We start from the raw sequence: 27296 nt of genomic DNA, 5'->3' as shown, positions 1-27296 counted from the left end.
ACAAACTCTTAACCAAACCCCAAATCAGGGCTGGAGGTGAGACTGAAGGGTCTGAGTGCAGGTCAGGGAGAGGGACACCCAGGGAACACCCACCTGCAGGACGAAGCCACAGGGTTCTGGAGCAGTACTGACTCTAGACGCGGCCTTGACCAATATACGGCATTGACCAGTACGCAAGGACAAATGCCAGCACTCGATGGCTCTCCCAGCTTCTCATTTCCAATCTCTGAGACTCCTCTTTTCCCAGAGAGGTGGGAAAGGCGTCTGGAGTTGCTTATGCCTAGACCTAGAAGGTTGCCCAAGCTGGCCGTACGCGGCCCTCCCAGAGTCGGTAAAAGCGAATTCCCCTGGGGCCCTGAACTCTGCCCACAGCTGATCTTATCTCCTCCTTATGAGATTTATCTCACTCCGTCATCTAAAAATGTTGAGGACAAACGTACTTTTAGGACTGCTGTGAATGATAGCAAATCACCTACATGTTTGATGAAGCTGAGCCTTCACACCATCGCAGCCAGGACAATTCATGCTTTTCCAGCCTTTTAATTTTCTCTATATTCTTGAATTGCTACATTCAATCAGTAGTAATAACAATAGTCATAATATAATTATGAATAAAAATAATGATGGCTACTGCCTCATACTGAGTCCTCTTGTGAGCCACGCATGACGCTGAGTGTTACGTTTTTATAGGTATTCTCTCATTTACATGTTTTTATGTCTATTATCTCATTTAATGTTCCTACAACCCATTTTATGGGTGAGAAGACTAAGTCTTACAGAGACGAAGTTCCATGTCCAATGTCACCTAGTTGGGAGGAGTATCCCTTTATGAGTAATCAGTCATAATTTAATCTTTCATCTCTAAATCACTGTTGTGATCTCAGAAGCTTTTCTCCCTGACTCCAGCCTCTCTCCCTTCAAACCTTCTCCTAGAAGTCTCCAATGCAAGCAATCCTGCATTTGGTCAATCTTCCTGTCAATCAACAAACATTTAAGTGCTGACTTTGTGTCAGGGACTGTGTTAAATATACAAGTCACACAGACCAAGAGTGTCGCTGCTACCCCTGGGAAGACCAATAGAGTCACAATGACATACAAATAAGGAGTTAGAGAGCGTGCAGGGAATGCTGAGGGCATGGAAAACAGCGGCCTATTCTACCTAATAGGGTAAAAAAAAAAAAACACTTTAGAGAGGAGACCAGGAAGGTGAGGCATGAAAGACGGTCAGGGAAGAGGGAGAGAATTTTAGGAAGGTAGAAGAGACAGGGCTTGGGGAAGGAAGGAGTCCAGGTTACTGCCCAGTTTTCTGGCTTAGGCAACTGAACAGAGCTTAGAAATACGGGCTTGTGAGTTGAGATGCCCGGTTTAGCTTTGTTGAGTGTAAGATGCATATGGAACATGCAATTGGAGGTCCAGCAATAACAGGCACTAAGTTCTCCTGAGAGCTTATCCTGGGCCACACATGGTTTCATTTAATGCCCACAACAACCCTATCATTACGCCCCCTTTTTACAGCAGAGGAAACTGAGGCCCAGAGAAGTTAAATAACTTGCCCAAGATCACATGGCTCTTAAAAGCCAGGCTCCTAGACACCAAGCAGTGCTGACCCACTCTGCACTTAGACATGCAAGTCTGAGGCTCGGGACAGGTTTGGGCTGTAAGCACAGGTTGGGCCCATAGGAGGTATCTGCAGCCTCGAGAGGAGGATGAGATCACACAGGGAGCACATACGGTGAGTGTACGGTGAGCGAGAGGGCCAAGGACAGACCCATGGGGACACCATCTCTTGGAAGCAGGAGTCAGCAAAAGATGTTAAAAAGAAATTGTCAGAGGTACATAAAAGAAACAAGCCCAGTGGTTTCCCCAGAAGCCAGGGAGCAGTTTCCAAAAAAAGGAGTGGTCCATGGGGTTTAACGCTGCAAGGGGAGCAAAGACTAGAAGGCCTGGGATGGGATCTTTGGATTCAGCAGTTGAAAAGCATATTAGCCTCTTTTTGTCTGTGATAACAGATTCAGCCTCATTTTGAGCTTCAAGGCTTTTCTCTAAGCAGTCCTCCCACCCATCTCCTCCGGCCTCCCTAACTCCTCCTCTAACTCTACGCAAGGCCAGCAAATCTCCCAAGAGTATTTTCCATCTGGAAGGGAACTGGGGTTCATCTAAGGCCTTCTCCAACAAAATCATGCTCTTTGCCTCAGCGCATGCATTATTCTCCCAGCCAGAGAGACCCTTCTCCCAGTCACAATCCATTTACCAGATTTCTTCGAAACTTGGCCCAAAACTTACCTCTATCTTGAGGTTTTTAAAAATTATTAGTCCCATCTCATTCTAAATTTGTGGGTCTCTTCATAGTTTTTACTATTAAGTAATTCTTGGCACTCAAGTTTTTCCATACATATGTTATATATTGTACATTAATATCGGTGCTGACTTGCCTACCAGATAACAAGCTTCCTAAGGAAACAGAACACATCTTCTGTTTGTTGGTACCCCCCTCACTATCTGCTCTGCACAGTGGCTGCTGAGCAAATGTTCTGGACTAAGACTGACCGCTGAATATTTATTCAAAGCAAGCTATTTATTAGCAAGTGTGAGTAATGGGGAGGAAGAATTTTTGAAGATTAACATGTGCTGATGCTGATCCTCATAGTTTTATCCAGGCTGAGTTCTAAGACAAGGGTGGAGTCCCACAGAATAAATGGAAAATGTCTACAGGGAAATCTCCAGGATCCCCTATTCTGGGTAGCCATCCGAATTCTGATGACGTAAAACTGACACATCGTGGCAACAGCTTATGAATGATATCTGAATAACATCACTGATTTGAGTTTCTATGCAGTAACTGAGAGAAAATAAGTCATCACACCTCCATAGGCGGATCTAAACAAGTATAGAAACAGTGTTCATGACAATTTACACTTCTGGGTAGTTCCCTGGGGGTACTGCCATCCTCCTCTATTCCAAACAAAGCATGTGACTTTTAGATTAACATAAAATAAATTACAGGAATATAAAATAAAGTACCAGAAATTTTTTTTTTTTAAAAAAAGCTTAAGGGCCAGCCTGGTGGTGTAGTGGTTAAGTTTGCATGTTCCACTTCAGCAGCCCAAGGTTCACAGGTTCGGATCCCAGGTGCAGACCTAGCACTGCTCATTAAGCCATGCTGTGGTGGCGTCACACATAAAATAGAGGAAGATTGGTACAGATGTTAGTTCAGGGCCAATCCTCCTCACAAAAAAAAATAAAAAATACAAAAACAACTTAAGATGTTGAGCAAAACTTCCAAATCTCTTAGGCCCAGAATTTTAAAACATGAAATTTCCAGCAAATAGGTAGATAAAGTGAAGTCCTCTACTGGTATACGATCTCAAAGCTCTCAAAGACACCTTCCTTTAAGTATTTTATTTCAAAATATAAAAGTAACATATTCACGTTTGATCCAATAAGTCTCAAGCTAAACTTACAGTTTCTCCTTAAAAACCTGTGTTTCTAAGCCCTGAGACTGGCACCACTATCCATTCAGGGGCCTAGTAGATCTGACAATACAATAGAGCCTATTTAACGTGGGAGAGGATGCAGAGCGCAGACCACATGGCCAAAAATTAGATGACAATGGCAAGTAACTATTATTACAATAAATATAAATGGTAACTTTTTTATTTTAAAAAAAGACTAAATTAAACTGTACTATAAGAACCTCACCTAAAACAACAGGATTCAGAAAAGTTCAAAGCAAAAGAAAGAAAAAAATTAAAATAAATGCAAAAAAAGCAACAATAATAGATATTGTTTATTTAGCAGGCATTGTGTATCAGGTTCAAAGTTAAATAGATTGTTCAAGGTAAGAAAATTAAGAGTTGAAGTATTAATATCACACAAAGTTTAATCAAGGCAAAAAGGTATGATATGGACCGGAAAGCTTGCTTTGTAGTTAGTAAGGATATGCCACATTAAAGATACAACTATCGTAAACTTTTACATGCTAAATAATATAGCAACAAAATACATGAAAGAAAAACTACCAGAAATACAAAGAGAAATCAAAAAGAAATACTATAGTTATAGGAGACTTTAACACTTCTTTTTCAGTCCTCAGTAGGTAAAATAGACAAAATGAATAATAATATAATTTTTATAAATGTTCTTTGGATACTTTGATCAAAACATCTCTATCTTCATATCTTATTAGATCCCCATTATTAATCATATAATTCGATCTTCTCTATCTGTGACCAGCAAACATTTTCTGCAAAGGGCAGATAATAAGGAGTTTAGGCTTTGCAGTCCATATGTTTGTAGCTGAAGGCAGCCATAGATAAATACATAGACAAATGAGCATGGCTGTGTGCCACTAAGACTTTATTTACAAAAAGAGGCTGTGGGATGTCTTTGGCCATGGACCTAGTTTACTGACCCCTGCTCTATATGATTGCTTCTATTGAAGTGGTCGTGGAACAATTAGAAAAACAGCATATTTTAGATAAAAAAAATCTAAAATTCTAAAATAAGAAATGTACAGACTAGATATTCTGATCACAAGGCAATAAAATTAGGGATAAAAGTAGAAACAAACACATCAAACTACTTAAAAATCTGAGACCCCTCAAGTGAAAATCCTATTCAATTCATTGTTTTTAAGGGTCTTGTTATACTAACACCTCATTTCCTGCCCATTTCCTCAGCTCAATCTGTGGATTTCTAAATAGCAGTGAACCTGAAGACAAACTCCCAGAATGAGAAGAAGAAAATCACACAGTCAAAATTCTTCTTTATGCCCAGTTATCTTCAGTTCACGCTAAGGAGTGGAATACAAAGAAGCAGACCTCAAAGAGGATGCCCAAGGGGCACATGCAGACAGAATCTCAGCCCTGGGATGGGGCTGGGCATCTTCCCAAGAGCCCTTAGGAGGAACTCAAGGCCCAGGCCCCTGCCTCCCCTCAGTTTCATGGTCCTGCAGGGCCAGGACAGAAATCAGGCTTCCTGACTCCAGGTTGAGAGCACGTCCCAGGAATGTTCTGCTCATTCCCATCGGCCCTTGGAGCACACACCTCTCCATACCCTGGGAGGCGCCTTTCAGTCTCCCAGGTCACCCCTCTGCCGACCCTTCCTCCCCTTCATTCCTTCCCTCTCCCAGCAGCAGCCAGCACTCAGAGCTGGAGGGTGGCGCTCTGGCCCGCCGTATCTGAAGTGGTTCAGGTATTCCCCTTGAGGAAAAAGCCCACAGCGGTGGCCGATTCTACCAAACCCCTCAACAGGTGTGGCGTTTACAAACCCTCTGAGGAGAAAGTCAGCAGGGATAGAAGTTAGGAATGAAAAGTCCTTCAAATTCCTTGATGCTGAGCAGGCTTCCCCTGAGCGCCAGCCCTTCCTTGCCCCGCGGATGTTTAAGGGACCGTCCTGGACAGCTCTGGGGCATTCCCGAGTCCGATCTAGTGGTTGCCTGACTGTGGGCTGTTACCGGACATTCAGCTTCCCTCCGCCCGCGGTTGCTGAGCAACTCAAGGGACAGCAGAGCAGGGAATGCTGTACCTGACAGCCCCACACTCACATCAAGAGAAGGGGTGGCTTCTAGGACCTACTTCCCAAAATTCAGAAGGGCACTCTTGTTGTGGGAGGATAAAATAAATGGACACTTTTCAGTACCTGGGTAAAGAAGCAGCTGTCAGCATCTCCCCCCATCCTGTCCCCGCCCAAGCCACCCCTCTCCACCTCCAGTCCCTTCCCTTCCTCTAAGATCTTTCTCCCTCCTTCCCTCCAGAACTGCTCACCTGCCTGGCCAGGATTCCACCTCCTGAGAGTTTGTACCATGTGTCTGAGCAGAAACTATCATCCTGATTATCTTTGGGCTCTCCGTCTCTACCTTAGCCTGGGAAGCTCAGAAAAAAAAAACTTCTGAGTTGGGTTAAACTAGAGGAATTTTTTTTCTTGGAACCCTTTTCTTCTCATAGCTAGCTGTAGTCCATTACCAGGATTCCTCTCCTCTTGGATCCTACTCCTTCCAACGTCATACTCCCCCCCCCCCCCCCCCCCCCCCGGGATTTAAATCCGGAGGCCGGGCGCGCTCCGGGCTCGGTGCGCCTCACTTACCCTGGTGCCTTCTCTTCAGTCCGTGGATTTGCGCTGCTTCCCGCGCGCGTAAGAGGCAGCACGGAGCCCCTCGGTGCTGGGGACGCCTGCGGGCAGGGATGCCGCCTTCGCCTCGTGGAGCAGTTATAAAGGCGGCTGTCGTCGGAGGGAGGGAGCGAGCGAGGGGGTGGGCAGAGGGACAAGGGGCGGGAGAGGGTCAGGGGGAAAGGACACGCCTATTCCAGTTCCACGGCACTGCATGCTGTTATGAAAATAAAGTCCCCGTGCCAGGGAATGAACCAAAAAGCCGCCTGACGTCAGCGGCACAGTCACCTCTAAAATAGGTGATGGGGGACCCACCTCGGCCCCGCCCAGCGTATCAGACTCCTCCTAGACGCATAAGCGTGTGCTGGTCCCAGGGCAATGAGTATTGGGGCCAGAGGGGACCGCTCCTTATCAGTCCTGGAGGCTGTCACCTCCAGCTAGGAGCCACACCCGCCTTCCTCGCCGGGCAGTCCTGTCCGGCAAGGACAAGGGCTAGCCAGGTTGAAGCTCCTCTGTTAATTCCACAGCGCACGCGCGCGTGTGGGTGTGTGGGTGTGTGGGTGTGTGTGTGTAAATAGGAGGGAGAGCTGACCCCAAGTGGCCCCACCTCCCTGCAGCGGGAAAAGCCAACTTTTCTCCACTTTTCCCCTTAGCTTAGCCTCTCTCTCCATCACTCTCACCTGACCAGTGCTGGATGGGAAGCCAGGCTCAGGAAAGGAGGAGGTGGCCACCCTCTGGGGGCTTCCCAGCCAAACTGAGGTAACAGCCAAGGAGAACTTTCTTGCGGAGTCCAGAGTTAGCTCCCAACTCCGCTTGTCAGAGCCGTGCTCCCAGGAGCATCATTAGTGCTGCCCCAGGGCTGAGAGAGCCTCTCTCTCCACTACCTTAACTAGGGCTCTTAAAGCCTTGACAATGCAGGCTCATGAGAATGGGGACGCCAGATAAAGTTATGAAATAAAGGAATTTGCCTTTGGTGTCTGGTTCCCCCTCCCTCCACTGCCCACTCCTCTTCCATTATCAAGCCAATCCTACTGAAACTTGTCTTTGTTTACTTGTCAAACAATCCTTGAGTGGCTGCCCCCTCGGTGTCAGGGCCGGCCAGGCTCCGCCCCACTGAGCTGGGGGAGGGAGACTCTGTGCTTTTAAGGTGATGATTAGCACACCTGGTAACTACCTGTGTCACCATGCAAATGAATTAATGGGGAGAGGCCTAGCGTTCCCCATCGGGATCCTCACTTCTCTGCACACCCCAAGTTTATGTGCTTGACTTTTTGGAAACAATGCCTCCACCTTTGTTAGGTTTTTGTTTCACTCCCAAGAAACCATAGCCAACGTCTTGAGTCTTGGAACACTTCCCTTGTCTACAGCCCAGGGGTCTGTAAGTCTACCTGCTCCTCTCCCAGGCTCCCAGGGGTGTGTGTGTGTGTGCAGGGGCGAAACTGAGCTATTGGTGGGAACTGCAAATGACAGTGCTTTTTAGTGTGCACCATCTGCTAAAGTCAGGTCTCCTCTCTGAACATCAGTTTTCTCATCTGGTAAAGAAGGAAGTCGAACTAGACCAGCCTTGTCCATCAGATCTATAATTCAAGCCACAAGTGCAAGCCACATATGTAATGTTAAATTTTCTAGTAGCCGCATTAAAAGAAATAAAAAGAAACAGGGGAATTAATTTTAATAATATATTTTATTTAAGCCAAGAGATCCCGAACATTGTCATTTCAACATGTAATCTTTTTTAAAATATTAAACAAACATTCTTTTGTTTCCAACTGTGTCCTCAAAAATCCAGTGTGTCTTTTATACCTACAGCACTTGTCGGTTTGGACTGGTAGAATGTCAGGGGCTCACAAGTCCCGTGTGGCTAGTGGCTACTGCACAGGACTAGCCATCTCTAACAGCTCCTTCAGCACCAGCATTTTAGGAATCCGAGTTACCACGCCTAAGGTGAAGTTCGTGGTATCAAGAAAAAGATGTCAAGTTGGAGGAGGGAGTCAAAGCAGAGGGAGGGGACTTTGGGGATTTCTTTCCCATCCCCCCAGCCCCTCCCCAAAGAAACTCCAGAAACGTGATGAGAAAGGAGTGGGTGTGTTGTGTTTTTCCTGTTGTTCCTTGTCCCCTGGGTGACATGTGTCTGGCGGGTCCAGGGCTGAGTGTGAGAGAACTTCACGGGGATGCTGTCCTTGGTCACCTGTGCCCCCTCTTCTTCACTTTGTCGCTGACTTCATTCAGATCTCCCACCTTGTCCTCTTGCACTTTCTCTTCTACTCTCCTTTGAACTTCTTTTTCTCCTCCCATCCCTTTATCAGTACACCAGCCCAGCACCAAGCCAGGACTGGAGTGAGGCACCCAGAGCACAAAATTGAAGGAGGCACTTACCCAGCTCTGAGAAGGAGCACCTCCTTAAATGGGGAGCCCTGGGCGCTTCGCTGCCTCTCCTAGTCCCAGCCCTGCCCCAGCATCCCTGTGGGGGCCTGGCTGGCTGGGGCAGGGGGAGGAGAGGCGGGGAGGCTGGAATAGCTGATGTGCTTTAGAGACACCCCTGAGGGGGACAGGCAGGGGGCCAGTAGTTGAAATATTTCGTTTGCTGGGTCTCTTGTCCTGCTAAAATGGTCTGGAGAACAAGATTGAAGGCCTTGGAAATCGATGGAAGAAATAGCATAAAGGGAGTCTGGAGCCAGGTATGACTCCAACTCTAGTTATCCTCCTGTGAGTGCTAGCTGGCTTCAAGTGACAAGTAGCATTGTTGAGGGACACAGAGGGAAGCTCACATGACTGAAAATGAGGAGATGAGAGAGAGAGCCGCACAATAAGAGTGCCTTGTTCCCCCCAGAGAGAGGCTGGTCTGATGCTGGAGAGGACATTCACTCTGCTGCAAGGCCAGCAAGGGGGTCATTTTCCGTGAGCATGGGCCTGGTCAGCCTCAGTCTGGGAGTGCCAGAACCCAGTCCCTGCACCATCTCCCCTCCCGGCCCCCACCGACCAACACCACTATGACCCCCATTCTTGATTGCAGGCAGGAACCAGGAACTGGCCGGTTCTACCAATGTCCTGGGCCTGACCCTTTACCAATACTACCTCAGAACTCAGGGCTGTGGAACCTCAGGCCACGGGCTCCCCATTCTCTCCCTTCACTTCCTCACCAGCAAGATGGAAGGTGCCTCCTCTCCCGATCCCTGACCACAACTGAATCCCACTGAAGAAGCACCTGAGCCAGGAGGCGAACAGCACAGGAGAATTTTACTTCCTCAGGTGGTTACGCTAATGGAACTGCTGGTAACAGTGAACCGCAGCTCCCACCACATTCCTGCCAATAGCGGCTTTTCCATTCAATTGCTAAACTGTACAGGAAGCATTTGAGGGCCAACTATGCACTAGGCACTGTAGGGAACATAATACAAGGATAAGAAAGATGCATTATCCCCTGCAGGGAATTTCCGTATTTACTCAGCCATTCAGCAGCTATGGATGGTCTTCTGTATAGACCTATAACTGTGCTGGGGATTCAAAAGAAAACTGCCTTGAAGGAGCTTAGTCTCGTGGAGAGATGCACAGTAACGGAACAAAGGCAATCCATGTGTTAGATGCTATGCCACAAGAACACACAAGGATCCCAGCTGGGAGCCAAAGGCCACAGTGAACATTCCCCACAGCACTCAGGGCAGCCCTCGCCAAGGGCGGAGGCTTACAGCATGAGTAAGAGTGTTTCAGATGGAGAGGCAAGAGGGGTGAGGAATGGGGAGGGCATTCCAGACAGAGAGGACAGAATTTGCAAAGGCAAGGAGGTGTGTAACAGCCCGACCATGAATTCAGTGTGAACACAAAGTGTGGGCAGTGGGAGATGAAACTGCACAAGTAGACAGTGTGAGTGTGGAGTCCCAGACTCATCTTGGAAGCAGAAGGGCACTGAAGAATGAAGCAGGGGCCCAACATGAGGAGATGTGTTAAATGGACAGCCGCTCCAGTAGCTGTTTGTTTTGTTTTGGGTGTTTTTTTTTTTTTGCTGAGGAAGATTCTCCATGAGCTAACATCTGTTGCCAATCTTCCTCTTTTTGCTTGAGGAAGAGCTGCCCTGAGCTAACATCTGTGCCTATCTTCCTCTGTTTTATATGTGGGTTGCTACCACAGCATGCCCACCAATGACCTGGAACCAAACCTGGGCCACTGAAGCACAACATGCTGAACTTAACCACTTGGCCATGGAGCTGGCCCCCTTCAGTAGCCTTAAATCCAATGACTGGGGCACTGGCCCTGTGATCTAGTGGTTAAGTTCACGCCTCCACTTCACTGGCCCAGGGTTTCACCAGTTCAGATCCTGGGCACAGACATGGCACACTCATCAGGCCATGCTGAGGTGGCGTCCCACACAGCACAACCAGAGGCACTCATAACTAGAATGTACAACTATGTACTGGGGGACTTTGGGAAGAGGAAGAAGAAAATAAAAAAAAGAAGATTGGCAACACCTGTTAGCTCAGGTGCCAATCTTTAAAAAAAAAATCCAATGACTGGCGTCTTTGTAAGAAGAGAACGTGGAGAGACATACACACACAGAGGAGGCAGGCACACAGAGAAGAGGGCCATGGGAAGACAGAGCAGAGACTGGAGTTTGTTGCCACAAGCCAAGGAACACCAAGGATCAATGGGCACCACCGGAAGCTAGGAGAGAGGCAGGGAGGAATTCTCCTCGAGAGGTTTCAGATGAAGCACCGCCGATACCTTGATCTTGGACTTCTAGCCTCCAGAACTGTGAAAGAAGGAACTTCTGCTGTTTTAAGCCACCCAGTTTTTGGTACTTTGTTAAGGCAGCCACAAGAAACTAATACACCTCTGAAAGGTAGACTATTTCGCATAGGCCAGCGGGTTATGTGAAATGCTGCAAAGAGCCTGCCTAGGCCAGCAGGAGTCTCCAGGGCTTCATCTTGAAGTGGCATTGGTTTCATCTTCCCACTCCCACCAGGTGGAAGAGAGAGAAGTGGAATTTGCAAAGGGTAAACACGTGTGGCCCCAGAGAGGTGACACTTGAAGCCCCGGAATGCAGTCTGCACGGAACCGGCGCTTGCGGTCAGCACGCTGGCCAACCAGCGACCCTGCCTGTCTCACTCCTCTTGTTATCAGGCTATTAAAACATGCTGCGGTTACAGCCTCCCCACCTTTTCAGGGATTGACTTTAAGATTGTGCTCGTACTCAGGGTTTTAACTCCGAGGGAAGTTATGAGCCGAAGGCACCATGCTGAAACCAGAGAGGCACTGCCAGTAGCCCCAAGGCTGGGTTAGAGAATCCCATTAACTGCCCAGACTGGTTCTGTGACGGGAAACCCAATGCAGCTGAAGTCTCCTCTCCCCACTCGCTCGTGCCCAGCAGATCTGTCCTAACATCTCTCTCTCTCCCCGTCTCTCTTTCCTTGGGGCTGTGCTCAGCCCAGGGCAGGGAGTCTGGGGCCAGGGGGTGTCCTACTGGAATGAACTTGAACAAATTGAACCTTGGAGTTAGGAAGACCCGGCCTGAATCCTACTAAAAGCTCCAGAGTCCATTTCCTCATCTGAAAGAAGGGAGCTCATAACATTTAATTCACAGTGTTGTCATGAGCATCAAGCAGAATTACATCTAGCACGCGGGGAATATGCAGTAATATTCATCCACTCCCTCATGGATTTCTGGCACCCTGGCACCGAAGGCAGGAGGGCAGCTTCTTGAGTTTGCATATGAAAGACAAGCAAAACGGTGATGCTGGCAAAACTGCCTCTCAGCATCTTACCCTTGTCGGGCCTCTCCTTCACTTCCAGGTACCCAAAGGCCCTTATATTTTCCACGTGTTGCTCAACCAAAAAAACTTCATTTGGACTACAGTGTTAAAGGACCTGAAGGATTGCCTATGGCCCCTCCTGGGAGTGTTTTCAGTTAAAAGAAAGCACTACTAATTCCACTCAGCAATAAAAAGGAAGGAACCACTGATACAACAACATGGATGAATCTCAAAAACATTATGCCGAAGCAAGAGAATAAAAGAGTACGTACTGTATGCTTCCAGTTATGTAAAATTCTATGATGACAGAAAGCAGATGAGGGATCGTCCAGGGCCAGGGGTGGGGAGTGAGGATTTCCTGCAGAGGGGCACAAGGGAACTTGTTTGGGGTGACGGAATTGTTCTGTATCTTCATTGAGGTGGTTATTACGCAGCTGTATACATTTGTCAAAACTCAACAAACTGTACCCTTAAAAATGGGTGTATTCTATCATATGTAAATTATACATCTGTAAAGATGATTTTAAAAGAAAACAAGGGCCTGTTAAAGAGGTTGATGCTTAACACTAAAAACTTAGTCACTAAGAGTAGAATTTGAAGGAAACTGAAGGATGACAGCCAGGCTGTGGAGGGCATTTCAGGAGAACATCCTGGTCTGACAAAATTATTTGGTGTGCTTTCCAGGCATAAGAAACTATTTTAGAAATGTGGTTCAGACACCTGAATATTTAGGACTCTGTGATTACCCACACTCCTATCTGTTTGTTTTTCAAGCCTCGGTTGAGACTAGGATATTTAATCAGGCAACAAATACGTACTGCATATCTCTACATGCCAGGCAGCCTTCCAGAAGCTAAGGATTCCACAGTGAACAAGACAAAGTTTCTGTCCTCATGGAGCTCATATTCCAGTGGCGGGAAGAAAACAATCACCAAGTAAATACGTCACGTTAAGGAGAGTTGGGAGGCAGGGTTGGAGGGAACAGATGCTATTTCCATGGGGGGGCCAGGGAAGCCCTCTGTGAGAGGGTGACAGTTAGGCAGAGACCTGGGGAAGTGAGAGGGAGCCCTGCGGACATCCAGGAAAGGCATCCCAGGCAGAGGGAACAGGAGTGCAGGGCCCCTGCTTGGCGTGTTCGCAGAACAGCAAGGAGGCCTGAGTGACGGACGGAGGAGGAAGGTGCCAGGGAGAGGGTGGAAGGAGCTGAAGTCAGAGAGGAAGCGGGGAAGGAAGCGGGTGCCCATCAGGTGGGCCTTGTGAGTCCCTGTGAGATCTTTGGCTTCCACTCTGGGTGAGATGGGAAGCCATTGTGGGTGAGGAGTGACATTTGAGGCGGCAGAGTCTCAAAGGGGGTGGCCAGTGGGAGGCCACTGCTGGAGAAGAAGGTGGTTGGAGCAGCTGTAGCAGTGGGGGTGGTAAGAAGCGACCGGATTCTGAACACGTTCTGAGACAAAGCCAACAGAGCTTGTTACTGAATTGAACGTGGGGTATGAAAGAAAGAAAAGGAGTCAAGGATGATTCCAAGGGTTGTAGCTTTGGATATAACTGAAAAGAAAATCCTTTTGTTATATGTGTTATCAAGAAATAATTAGGGCCCTTAGTCCTAACTTCTTTAAATTAAATGACCATATTTTCAAAATAACAAGGGAAACAATGTGGACGACCAAACAGTTTTGATGCCACATGTGAAGCACAAGAGGCAGTTTCAAAAACATAGAGACCTCGATATTGAAATTCCTGAGACATTTTAAAGGGTTATGGGATTGGTTGAGGGGTGAATCTTTGAAACTGGAAGGATCCCATAAAATGTCATAACCATCAACTTTTCCCAAAAGAATTTTAGAAATGCTTTCTAGCTGATTCTCAAAAGAATCATGAAATTAGTTAGAAATCATTTTACGGTCAAGTCACTTACACCAACATGGCTGAGTTGGATGGATGCGGTACTTTCACGGTGAAGCAGGAGCTTGGTGACACAACCAGATATTAAGACTCAGAAATTGACATGAAGTTTGTCAGTCCCTAGAGTGGTTTAGAATAAGTCAGTCATCATTTAGTCAAAGGGGAAAAATACCACAAGAGCATAAATAATAACTTTTTCCATCTTGTTTTTATCATCTACGGTACCATCTTCCACAAGTTTAAAGTCATAGGGTTTTTTTTTTCACAGTTGTTCACAAGTGATGACTCATTTAGATTCCCAGTAGAGAACTACAAATTCCTTCCTCTGCCTTCCATCCACAACATTGATCTCCCAGCAAATAAAATAAAACAAAAGGAATGAAAACATTTAAACTCACGTTGATTGAAGCACTCCGGAGTTTGAATTTAGGAAAACATGGAAGACCTTCACTTCGAGAACTGTTTTCAAATAAACTAACTTCCAAAATGCCCAGATCTCCCTATGATCCTAAAATGGTAGGTCTGGCTAAGACTCACAGAAAAGTGACTTATCTGAAATTTACTTGATGAGACAGTAGAACCTAGAAAAATATCCCTACCAAGATAAGAAGGTCAGTAAATGAAGTCAGTTCTCCCCTGAGTGCAGAGGAAATGTTTGGCTTTCCAGTACAGACTGGCCTGAGGTTTTTAAAATATATATATTCTTTAACATAGCCTCTATCATGACTTCCTGAGTTATCAGGAGAAGTAAGAATGAAGACCTGAGGGAAGGAAGAGGTGTGAACCAGCTCCCCTTTTTAGCACAAAAGAACTAAAAAGAACTACCCATGTATTCTTTCAATGAGCTTGTTCAAAACACCCTGTGTGCCAGGTATGTGCAGCGTTTCAGATGAAACTGAATCAATGAATAAGAGGGCTTCATCCAAATCAATAAATCACCCTTTCATCAAAATGTCCTTAGTCTCCTCTCTTGGATTGGAAAATCAGCAAATTGTCACCTTGGGTTGCCTGTCCTTTGATTGCTAAGCTTATTCAACGTGTTCATGGGGTACCCCAAGAAACGTGGCCCAAAGGGTTAGTGATCTACAGTGGGTAGAAGGAGAGGGGCCCCCAATCTACTTTCCAGCCCCCAGGCCATATCTGATTCTGAGTCTGCTTCTGGCCTCATCCCAGAGATGGGCCAATGGAACCAGCAGACACAGGAGATTAATTAGCTGGCTAATTCCAAGGACAACATGGAGCCAAACCAGAGTGAAACTCTTGTGGAAAAGCTCTGGGCTGGCACTCGGGAAACACTCCGAGGCCTCCCCAGCAGGACACACTGCCATGGCAGCTCCTAAACCACCCTAGGCTGCAGCAGGTGGGGAGCAGAACAAGGGTGCTATTGGGCTTGCCACTTGCCTGCCATCATTTCCTTATTTCTCTTGAACCACCCTAAACCACAACTGCTTGAAACATCTTTCCAAGAAACGGCTGGGTGTGACCTTGGGAGAGAACAGTGTAAATAGGCACTGACAAAGGTGAGTATTAGAAAAGAAGATGATTTTAAGGGAAAGTGGGAGAAGACCAAGCTGCCTTCATCTTGCTAAAGATGGAGGCCCCAGATATTTCCAGGTACGACTACTCAGTTTCCCATAACCAAAGCTCTTCCTAGATCCCCTGAGAAAGAACTTCTAAATTGAGAACCATGGAAATGTTATTTTCCCATTGTAAAGAAGTATGTCTCTCTTCCCACAAAATAATAACAATACTGCCTGTGTGTGTGTGCACGTGTGTGCGCGTGTGTGTGTGCTTTGCAATGTTGAGCTGTAAGTCAACAATATCTGCGGTGAGGGGAACACAGCGTAGGGTGTCTGGCTCATGACAGAGCATCAGTAAATAGTAGCTCTAGGTGGGAATAAGCTTGACCAGTGAGTGGACTGAAGTTCAGCGAGTCCAAGGGACTGTCTTAGGTCCCAAATCTAGTTAATTGGGAAGTCAGGACTAGAATTTGGGTCTCCAGACTCCTGTTCCAGGCACCCAGCTGTTCCATCACCCTAATTCCCACTTCATGACTTATTTCAGGATAACAACTTAGATAGCAAACTCTTTTATAGCCTGCTTTGTGTTTTTTAATTCTGCAGTTTTACTCCCACGCACAAAAAATGGAAGAAACTTCCTTGATATTATCAAGGACCACCAATGTTCCCTATTTTCTCTAGTGCAGGGGTCATGGCCCAAAGTCCGTAAACCACACACACACCAGGGATCCAAAGATGGATTTCAAGCTGAGAACTCCTCTCCATTGTCAGAACTGTATGTGCATTTTCCTTGAGAAAATGTCCGTATCTTTTATCACATTCTCGAAGCTGTCCACAGAGGGATAAAAGGTTAGAGCCACTATTAAGCTATATCCCTTCCCATTGTGCTTGCCTGTGGAGAGCAGGTTTCCCCTGGCTCTCAGGTTTAAACAGATGCCTCTACAAGGACGTAAAGAGTCTGTAGTGATATATCAACAACGGCCTGGCTGAGAAATGCAGGATCAGCCCAGGGGAGAAGCATTTCCCTACTTTGGCATTTTATTTAAGGCCTATTTGCTTACTACCAAGGATTTCTTCTCCCATTAAAACACTAAAACACATCATGGACTATTCATAAAAAGGAATAGTTTCCTTTTTTTTTTTTAAAGATTTTATTTTTTTCCTTTTTCCTCCCTAAAGTCCCCTGGTACATAGTTGTGTATTTTTAGCTGTGGGTCCTTCCAGTTGTGGCATGTGGGACGCCACCTCAGCATGGCTTGATGAGAAATGCCATGTCCACATCCAGGATCGGAACCAGTGAAACCCTGGGCCACCGAAGCAGAGCACGCAAACTTAACCACTCGGCCAAGGGGCTGGCCCCAAACGTCTTTCAAACCAGTGTTATAGATTGGATGTTGATGTCCCCCCAAAATTCCTATGCTGAAGCCCTAACTCTCAAGTGTGATGGCATTTGGAGATGGGGCCTCTGAGATGTGATTAGGGTTAGATGGGTCATGAGGATGAGGTCCTCATGACAGGATTAGTGCCCTTTTAAGAAGAGATGCCAGAGAGCTTGCTCTCTCTCTCTGTGCACAAAAAAGAGGCTAAGCACACAGTGAGATGGTGGTCACCTCCGAGCCAAGAGAAGAGGCCTCAGAACGAAACTACCTTGCTGGCACCTTGATCTAGGACTTCCAGCCTCCAAAACTGTGAGAAAATAACTTTCTGTGGTTTAAGCCACCCAGTCTGTGGTATTTTGTTAGGGCAGCCCGAGCTGACTAATACAACCAGTTTAGTTTCTTTTTCATAATAACAGCAACTGGCATCCAGGGTGTTTACAGTTTCTACAGCATTTGTGTTTTCTTTGTCTCATTTTTTATCTTTACAGAAACTCTTCAAAGCAGATGCTATTATCCTCATTTTACAGATGAGGAAACTGAGGCTCAGAGAGGTAAGTGGCCTGCGCATTGTTCAACCTTCAGGAAGTGGTGCAGCGCCCACACGGCTCAGCCCCTAACTCCGGAGTCAGGCCATTCTTCCACCACATCCCTCTGCCCTTGGCCTCTTGGCCCAGCGCATGGTTGCCTCTGCAGGGGCGGTGGAGGCTGCGCTCTCTGCCACGTTTTCCCTGGAGAGCTCTGCCACGGCCTCCCTGCGGCCTCGCCCCGGCTGAGCTCATTTGCAGCTGGTGTTGCCCTGCAGCCTTAAACAGTCTGCTTTTCAGACAGTTAGGTTTGACAGGAGCTGCGGCTCCTCCCTTAATTTCTGTTACCCAAGTGAAAAGAGCTGACAAATTAACTTTGCCAGAGCAGGCTGGCATCTCTTAGCAAATGTCTCCATTCACGGCTTGTTTTCCATGATTCGCATTTGGTGCTATAATTGCATTTCTGCACATTCTAAGATGCATAACAGAACTATCAAATGGCTCTGTCTTTACTTGCTATTAGTCAGGGACTTTATCTCATTTCTTGGGTTCCAGCTCACCTGTAATCTTAAGGGCTTCTAGCAGGCAGGGCCGCCCTAGTCTAGAAGGAGCTGGGAAGCGGACGCTCTCAGTCCTGGCTTCCTGCCCCCTGCCCACTCCTACTAATTCCATATCCTTTCCCATCCCTCCTCTGTCGGCTGAACACCTTCCCACTTCCACTCTGCTCTTTTGTCTTTTTCTGTTTTAAGCTAACAGCTGTCGAGCACCTTCTTATTCCAGGCGCTGCATTACTTGCTTTATATCCATTATCTCAATCACTCCCCCTTCCCAGGAAGAAGCTGATAAACACGTTTGTGGCAAAGAACGTGGGACAGATAAGGTTTAATGGGTTGACCCTGGGGCACTCCAGTGGACATTGGGCCTATGCCAAAGCATGAGTCTGTCGTAGCAAATGTAAAAGTATTAGTAAGCCAGGTAAGGAAGGAAATACATGCTCTGATTTCATTTTTAGACTGGAGTTGTCTTCCTATAAGACCTTGAAGCATGTCCTCAGGTGTTCGCTCACAGGTTCCTCTTTCGCAAGACTGTTTCCGTTGGCAAGCATCATTACTCAGTTCAGTTTGACGCAATGGCACATGGTAAGCACTTACTGTGTGAGGGCCTTGTACTGATCTTGCAACACAAAGGTCTCTACACAAAGGAGGCCCCTGAACTCCTGAAACCACAGAAAGCTCATGAATGGCTCTTCACGTTTTTCAGGGGAGAAGTTTCCTATCTTTCTGAGATTTTCAAGGTTCATCAACTCACTAGAGGTTAAGACTGACTGCTTCACGGATCTAAGTTATGAGATAAGCCCCCAGATGTTGAGACTTTGTAAAAAGAATGGACAGAGAAAATACATAAATAGATACAAAAATCAAGTCCTCTCTCAGTCACCATCTGAGATGGAGGCATGCCATGACCATGCAGATCAGAAGGCCCCTCTACTCACCTTCCCTCGCTCCTCTGGTCATGTAGCATCAATCGGGACTCAAACAAAAGCAGTGGTTGTCCAAGCAACTCTACCTTAGACACTTGACTAAGTTGGAAGGCCCAGGAACAGACCAATCTCTTATTCAGCCTTGTCCATTTGGTGTTCACTTACTGTTACTCTTATAAGTCAACTATTTAGTTTATTTCCTTGGCTAGATATGCATTGAATGAAGGGAATCATCAAGATAAACAATTTTAAGTATACACGCATACACATATACATATATTCATATTGTAACTTACGACAACAGACATCTGGCTTAGCCATCTGGTTCATTCATTCATGCATTCAATCAACATTTCTTATCCTACCTGGAACCAGGCTCTGAAGGTAAGGACATAAGTACAGTAGGTCCTGTCCTTAAGGCCCTCACAACCTACTAGGAGGAACAGACATATAACAATACAGTGAGTTAAATGCAAAGAAGCAGATAAACCAGGAATCAGAAAGAAAAAGGGCAATTTCTGCTGGAGGGATAAAGAAAGAGGAAATATTTCACAGTAGAAATGACTTGTGAACTAAAGAATAAGTTAAGACCACATATAACAAAGAAGACACTTAATACCTGCTGTCCATCTAGAAGATTTCTTTCATTCCTGCATATATTCGCTCAACAAATATAAATCCAACACCTAAGCGTGTTAAACACTAACTTCCCAGCCTTCAACACTGTGATGGCAATAATGCATAGTCAAAGCACCCACGGGGTGTGCCCCCTGCCCCTTTCTGCAGAGTGAGAAAGATAATTTGCATTGCAAACATCCCAGCTGGGGTGGAGGGCACTTTAGGAGCAAGGGTTCATGAGCTCAGGCACTTTATAAGACAAGCTCAAGTCTTATAAATTGAACTCTGGCTAAATGAAAGCCAGCCTTTGACATGAGCTGTGTCAGGAAGGCCCATCTAACCCTCAAATCTCCTGCCAGGACCCTGTCATCTGCCTGAGGGTGGGCCATGAGCATTAATAAGAGTCTTACTTTGAAATGCTAATATGCCACGAGATGCTAGTATATTAATCTGATCATTAGGTTATTATTCATACCTTGTATGTAAATTATAATCCAATTCTCTCCTAATAGTTGCTAGATATCTTCCCCTTTTGGAGCCCACTTTGCCTGCGGCTGAAAAGCCAGCAGCATCTGGGAATTGATACCTCTCCATTGCCCTGACCCAAAGCCTAGCTGACCACAGACCGCAGCGGGTCCTGGAGGTGGCATGTGAAAGCTCCAACCCCTTGTCTCAGGTCGGGTCAAGTCTCCTTACTCCCACTCCCCACTTCCAGGCAGAGCCGGTGGAGGCTGCCCTCTGTGGGACTTCACCTGAGATCACACCTTATTTCTTACTTGGCTTCTTCCTTTGCCCTATCCAGCTGTTTCACTGACCTCCCCCTGGGAGCACTGACTTAGGGAGCCTGACTTACAGGTACAAACAGAGGAGGTGCTGCACCAGGAAGCTGGAGAGGGAACATGGAAAGGCCTGGAAAATGAATTCCCACTGTTTGGCAGTGATGAATTGGGAAGGCCCTTTGAGGAGGGAACACAGAGGCCTGAGACACGGTTGTGAAGAGTGATTGGCAAAGCATGCTACAGGCTCCAAAGCTGTTATTACTGTGACTCTCCCCCCTTCCCATTTCAGGCCTTTAGACAGCCAATAAGCATGTCTGCCATCCACTGCGCGCTGTGATGAGGGCCATGCACACTTTTCTCATTTAATCCTCACAACTACCCCATGAGGAGGGCATTATCTGTATCCCTGCTTTACAGAGAGGAAGCTGAGGCTTAATAAAGTTGAATAACTGGCCCAAGACCACAAACCTGGGGTGGGGGAAGAGCCAGGACCAACCCCATGTCTCTCTGGCAGAGACTGGGCTTTTCATCATCACTGTAGGTTGAAGCTGATGATCATTCTCTCCGAGGGTTTCTGCAGATTGAAACTAGATCTCTGTGCCAGAGAGGAAAGGCAGAGGGAGGCCCAGCTCAACAGGTCTGAAGGCGCCCTGTCCTCCCCAACCTCCTCCCACAGTGCTTTCAAATGAAACCAGGGAGGGAGATTTCTCCCCACGCGAGCTGTGTACAGAGGAGTAAAGGCTCCAGTGAGGTCCTACTCTGAAAGGGGCAGGCCACTCTGGTCTTTGCAGGGAGGCAGTGCTGACTTGAACTGAAAGTAAGCTCTGTCATTGGCTCTATATTCTTTTAACATTGATTTAACAACCATTTACTGAACTCAACTAGACAGGTTCTGTGCTAGGCCCTGGGGTTACCAAGATTGAAATAAAAACAAAAGTATAGCCTGTGCACTTACAAAAGGTAATAGTCTAATCTGTAGAGGAGACAGGTAGGCAAACAGGTGCTACAGCTGGAAGTGCTGAAAAGGAGAAGCAGCTAGGAGCAAGACAGTCTGGGTTTTAGTTCCACGTGGGTTTGGCGCATGATGCTGTGGAGTTATTGCTAAGCTGTAAGCTTCAGTTTCCTCAGCAAGGAAATGTAGATAAAGGACCTACCTGTTAGAGTTGTTGGAAAGATTAAACAACAAATGTATGTGATACATCTAACTGGGGACTGTTCCTGATTAGCTCCTGAATAAACGCCAACCTTCACCACCTTGGGCAGGCAACTTAACCCTTTCCTCCTCAGCTCCCCCATCTGTAAATTAGGGCTAACACAGCTTCCAGATTGCTAGATCTGTCAATCAACAGACGTTGCCTGAAAACTCTGAGAAGTGTTGAGGGGAAAAAGGAAAGAAGACCTTCAACCCTCAGAGGGCTTCCAGTGAAGCTGGGAGATGCTAAGAGTAGCATCCTGTTGGGAGAACAATACACACAGCATGTGAGGAAGTGCTGAGTTATATGGTGCCTACTCTTCCTCTGTGGGTCTTCCAAGAGGAGCAGGGGTGTGGGGGTGACCCCCAAGGGCTGGAATAGCAAGGAAAGTCTCCCAGAGACATGGACCTGAGCTGTGCCATGAAGCATATGTAGGACTCCACCAATCAAGGCCTCATCTGGAATCAGGAACAAGCATAGAGTGTTCATGGACAAGAGAAGAGATTAGAGTGGATCCTATTAGGGGTCATTTAGAATGTAATCTTAGACCTTCAAGGTCCCCGAATTCAGTGGATGAGAACCTTTCCAGGCTCATTCTTTGCCCATGGTCCCAGCAGCCCCCCTTGCTGCCTCAGATGTCTCTTCTCAGGAGACCACTCCTCCAAGTAGCAGCCACTGGAGTCACCTGGTCCCAGCTGTTCCTAGACCTGCTAAGAACCGTGGGCTCCATGACCAACCTGTATCCACAGAGAATGTTTGAGAAACACAGCCTGAAAGGCCAAGGATGTCCCAAAAGGGTAGCCAGTCAGATGTTACTAGTGTTTTAAAGGCCAAATAAACCAGAAAAGGCAAATAAACACTCCCAGTCTGACCCAAAGGAGAACAAATGAGACAGTTATGAGAAGATCGGGTGTGATCCTTCCGGTAGATCTGGAAAAAAACTCTCCTTCAAAGAAAATCGCTCACCTTGCTCAGTTTCCCTTGGGTGCAGTGATTCTCGGGGGGCACATCTATTTGCTATTAGCAATTGCCGGCATAAGCAATGGAAATGGGAACTGTACCTCCCAGCTAAACCATCCCTGTCCAGTTACTTGTAGCTACTTATCTGTTTCCTTCAAATAGCACATATTAAACTCGTGCCTAAATAAACAAGTAAAAAAGGTTAATTTCCTGGCAGGAAATTTCTATGTAATTAGTCAGCAGCTCCAGTTCCTGCTCTGTCACTAACCAGCACTGTGACCTTTAGCAGGTCCACCTCTCTCCATCCCCATTACCACAACCTTAGGCCAGCCCACTACATCCCTCTCCTGGACCACAACTGCTTCTAACCATCCCTGTCTCTAGTTTTTCTCCTCCCCAAAGTGTTCCCCACTCTGGAGAACTTTACTGTAGATATCTTCCTAAAATCCCGAAGCTGGCCAACTCTCCCCTCCTTAAACTCTGCAACATCTCTTCATTTACTCTAGGTTAAAATTCAAACACCTTTGTGTAACTTACAAAGTCATGCTTTGGTCCCTGTTTACCATTCCAGACTCATATCTCACCCTTCCCCATCTGGGTCCTATGTTCCAGCCATATTTAACTACCCATGTTTCCCCATTATAATACTAACAATAACCAACACTTTTCCATGTACCAGATATTGTTCTAAAGAACTCTTCATGCATTAATTAATTTAATCTTTACAACACTGCTAAATAATAAATATGATTATATCCATTTCACAGATGAGGAAACCAAGAAGCAGAAATGTTAAATAATCATCCAGCGTCACGGGAAAGTAAATGGTATAGAAGCTGAATGCACCATGCTTATCATCCCCTCACCCCCTCGTCATATCTCCAAGTCTTCGTACAAGGGGTTCCCTCTGCCTAGAAGACCATTCCTTCCCTCCTCCTTTCTCTTCCCCACCTTTTCTTCACTTGGCTAACTCTTACTCTTCGTCTGAGAGTTCCCATCTATATATCTCTTCCTCTGAGTTTTCCCTCCCCAGACTGCCCTCTCCCCTCCACAGCAGTTAGTCTCCAAAGACGGCCCGCAACGAATGATGCCTCTCGATACTCATGCCTCAGCATAATTGCCTCACATATTGAATCTGAGCTGGCCTGTGACTCACAACAGAATATGGTAGATGTGATGTTGAGTAACTTCTAGGCCTAGGTCATAAAAAGCCTGGCAGCTTCCACCCAAATCTCTTGGAACACTCCCTCTGGGGCAAATCAGACACTATGTAAGAAGGACCTCATGCTGTGAGGAAGCCAAAGTCCACATGGAAAACTACGTGGAGACAGAGAGATGCCCAGCCAATCCTCAGCTGTTCCAGCCATCCAAGGCCATGAACCAGATATGTGTGTGATACAGAAACCGTGTTGGATGTCCAGCTTGGTTGAGCCTTCAGATAACACCAGCCTCAGTCACCACCTGACTGCAACTGGAAGAGGGACCCCAAAAGGGAACCAGTAGCTAACCCAATCAACCCACTAAACTGTGATTTGTTATTTCAAGCCACTAATCTTTAGGGTGGTTTGGTTAAGCAGTAATAGATTATCAGAACAATGGGGAGACAGTGGTGAACAATAGATTGTGTGTACCCTCAAGGAAGTCTTAGTCTAATGGCAAAGATGGTCAAGCAAACAGGCAAGTACAACATGGAGTGATGAATTTGGGAGGGGGTGGGGGAGGAGATCAACAAAAGAAAGCGCTATGGTATGCTTGATAAAAGCATGGGCTTTTGAGTCAGATGGCACTATTTGAACCCTGGCCCTGTACTTGCTTTTTGAGTGACTTAAGGAAAACTTCTCAAACTCTCTGAGCATCACCCTCATCATCTATAAAACGCAGATAATAAAGCTTAGAAGAAAATTTTAAGGATTAAATTAATCATTGTTTATAATGTTTATCAGACAGCCTACTATATGGTAACATTCTAACGTATATATCACATGTGACTAAATATAGTTATTGCAGGAAAAGAATACTGCCCAAGAATAAATTGAGCTTGTCAAAGCTCACATCAAACCAACACAGCAGAAAATTTCCTCTAGACATGTGAACTTATCTCCATGTTGTATATTTTATGACTAAATCATTACTTGAAATCCTATATCTTTGGGAGAAAATGAAGAGGGGGATTATTTCTTATACTTTGGTGTAAACAGGAGACTGGACTGGCCACTCTGAAGGCAGGAAATGAACCTTGTTCATCTTCGTATCCCCATGCTGATAATATCACCTGGTACATGGTAGCTGCTTACTAAGTATGAGTTGAATAAATGAATGAATAAAAAGGAGAACTCACAATAGCTGAGTACATACAAAATGCCAGACCTAGGCTGAGCACGTTACCTGAATATCTCATTAACTTCTCATAACCGTCCTATGATACAGGCAATATCACTACTTCTGAGCGACACCACTCTCCAGCATTCAACACCTTGTTTAATATTACCTGTACCACAGACTCAGGAACGATCTTTTTCAGAAAGGAAAAGTGTGCCTTGCCTCAACCGGCTAGAGAGAAGGCTTTCACTGTCACACAGAGTTTATCTTCCGATCATTACACAAATATATGAATAACCTTTGAAATGTAAGATAAGCTGGTGAAGGCACTATAGCCGAGATAACTGTCTAGTAACTGGAGCAGAATGAGGGCCAGGCCATAACTGAATATTTGAAACTCATGGGTGACAGGAATCCCAATCCAGGAGATCAAACTAGATGTCTGGAGACAAATAAACCTCTCTAGTAAAAGAGAAGGCTCTGCTTTTTAGCTTCCTGTCAAAGAGGGAATGAACCTATATCAGTCTGGGTCCATTCAGGAGGCAGAAACCACACAGTAATTTAAACAAGGAAAGTTGAATGTAAAGAATTATGAAGCTATGACAGGAGAGTAACTAGAAGATGTGAAGAGAACTCTAAAGGGTACTTTAGGGCTGGGGGAGAACACTCAAGGAAAGACAAACCTGGAGGACAGGCCCCCTCCCGAAGGCTGGGCTTCAGATCTCATTGAAGAAGATGTGCCTGCAGCCTACTGGATGGTAGAGAAGTCCACTGGGCTGCCCAGGCCAGAGCTGGTCCACAACCACTGGGCAGGCAGGAAACAACTATCAGGTGGGCAGGTGTGCAGAGGGAGTTGGGGCATTGCTGCAGGCCTGGAGAATGCAGAACCACATAGGGAGGGCTATAGGATGGTCCCTGGGCCTGCGTGGTCTCCAAGAGACTACACATTTGGGGCACACAGCTGGGGCAGAGCACCATTGTGCCTACAGATGTGCACCACTGACCACCCATGCAGCAAGAGCAATAAAGGAAAAACACAACACACCAGAAGTAGGAAACGAAGCCTACAATTTCCTCTGCAATTCCCTCCTTTGCCCTCTATTGACACAACTCAACACCATTCTCTCCATATAAGAGAAATACTTAGAGTCCAGTCCATCATCACAGAGCGAGTACTGAAGGGTGAATTTGGAGCTGAGAGGCCATAAAGCAATAACTGACACTACCTACGTATGAAAAGAAAACAAATTAATACTGTAAATGGAAAAAGAGTAAGCAGGTACTCTTTCCCTCCTACTAGAAAAAAACACAATGAGGATTATTCTTGGTAAGGCCTTTGTACCAGGGCTCTGTCTCTGACAGTGGCACAAAGAAGTGGGCACGGATTTAGGTGCCCAAATTTACTCTGCCTGACAGCAACCTTACAGTTTGAAGGCAGGGCCAGCACCATGGCATAGTGGTTATGCTCGGCATGCTCCGCCTCAGCGTGCTCTGCTTTGGCAGCCCAGGTTCAGTTCCTGGGTGCAGACCTACACCACTCATCAGTGGCCATGCTTTGGCAGCGACCCACCATACAAAATAGAGAAAGATTGGCACCAATGTTAGCTCAGGGCTAATCTTCCTCAAGCAAAACAAAAAAATAGAGAGAGAGAGAGAGAGTTTGAAGACAGATCCCAGAATGTTCTAGTTATTCTCAGTGATTTCATATGTCTTTGTCACTACTGTTCTACCTCCATGCTTTATCAAGCTAGATACAATTACAGCCTAAACCACCTCCTACCTCCTTGAATATTTATTATTTAATCTAAGTATATACGTGTCTATACATAGTGATCCTTCTGACAAGAGATATAGACTCCAGTGTCAAGAGTGTCTGCCATTTCTAGAGTTCCACTTTGCCACTGCACTGAACTTTTGCTTGCCCTAGTCTACAGAAACTTGGTGAACAGAGTCGGGGTTTCCTTATTTGTATCCTAAATTACGTTTTTGAGCTTTGAGGGCTGATTTGCCTCCAGAGAGGATTGGTTTCGCTTCCCAGGGCTGCCATAACAAAGTACCACACACCTGGATGGCTTAAAACAACTGAAACTTATTCTCTCACAGTTCTGGAGGCTGGAAGGCCTAAATCAAGGTGTCAACAGGGCCACGCTCTCTCTGAAGCCTCTAAGGGAGGGTCTTTCCTTGTTTCTTCCTACCTTCTGGTGGTTGCCAGCAGTCCTTGGTGTTCATTTTCTCATAGCGGCAGCACTCCAATCTCTGCCTCCATCACCACATGGCCTTCTCCTCTGTCTCTGTGCCCAAATTACCAGTCATTGGGTTAAGGCCCACCCTAATCCACTATGACCTCATCAACTTGACTAAATCTGCAAAGACCCTATTTCCCAATAAGGTCAAAATCACAGGTACCAAGGGTTAGAACTTGAAAATATCTTTTTGGGGGACGTAGTTCTACCCAATAGAGAGCACCACTTATCCTTCTGCTGCCTCTACACATAAATATGCCATGTGTAGAAACTACTTCACCACATAGCCAGCAACTATCAGGGACTGGCTGAGAAGCGGGTAAACTGGATAACTAGGACGTTCCGGATCCTAAAACCAGCCTCTATATCTTGATTGAGGAGTTGTCTATACATTTCAGAAGAGGCAGAGGGAGATGGGTGCGATCCTGACCAAAGGCATATCTTAATGAGTGGTTTTCTATATGTGGAGATGCTTTTAGAGATGCCTATAATCCAAAAGTATGGGAGAGGCTAATCGAACCCAACGG

General features: G+C 46.2%; 1 protein-coding gene across 6 annotated transcripts in view; it reads right to left on the bottom strand.

The window, feature by feature from the left end:
- The window catches only part of GPRC5A (G protein-coupled receptor class C group 5 member A), a 38257-nt gene extending 11432 nt beyond the window's left edge, over positions 1-26825 (bottom strand). For 2 of the 6 annotated variants that reach the window (XM_070269925.1, XM_070269928.1), the window contains exon 1: positions 5766-6325. In XM_070269925.1, coding sequence (XP_070126026.1) covers positions 5766-5827 — 62 coding nt within the window. In that variant the 5' untranslated portion in view covers positions 5828-6325. Of the gene's footprint in view, positions 1-5765; positions 6570-6788; positions 7023-26721 lie in introns of those variants that run through there. The other 4 variants (XM_070269926.1, XM_001501469.4, XM_005610949.4 and 1 more) reach the window with 4 other exon arrangements.
- Positions 26826-27296: the final 471 nt, after the last annotated feature.

Source organism: Equus caballus, chromosome 6 (genome assembly GCF_041296265.1).
Source record: "Equus caballus isolate H_3958 breed thoroughbred chromosome 6, TB-T2T, whole genome shotgun sequence".
Classification (NCBI taxonomy): domain Eukaryota; kingdom Metazoa; phylum Chordata; class Mammalia; order Perissodactyla; family Equidae; genus Equus; species Equus caballus.
Note: the sequence above shows the minus strand (reverse complement) of the source record. Positions and strands in the feature narration are given on the sequence as shown.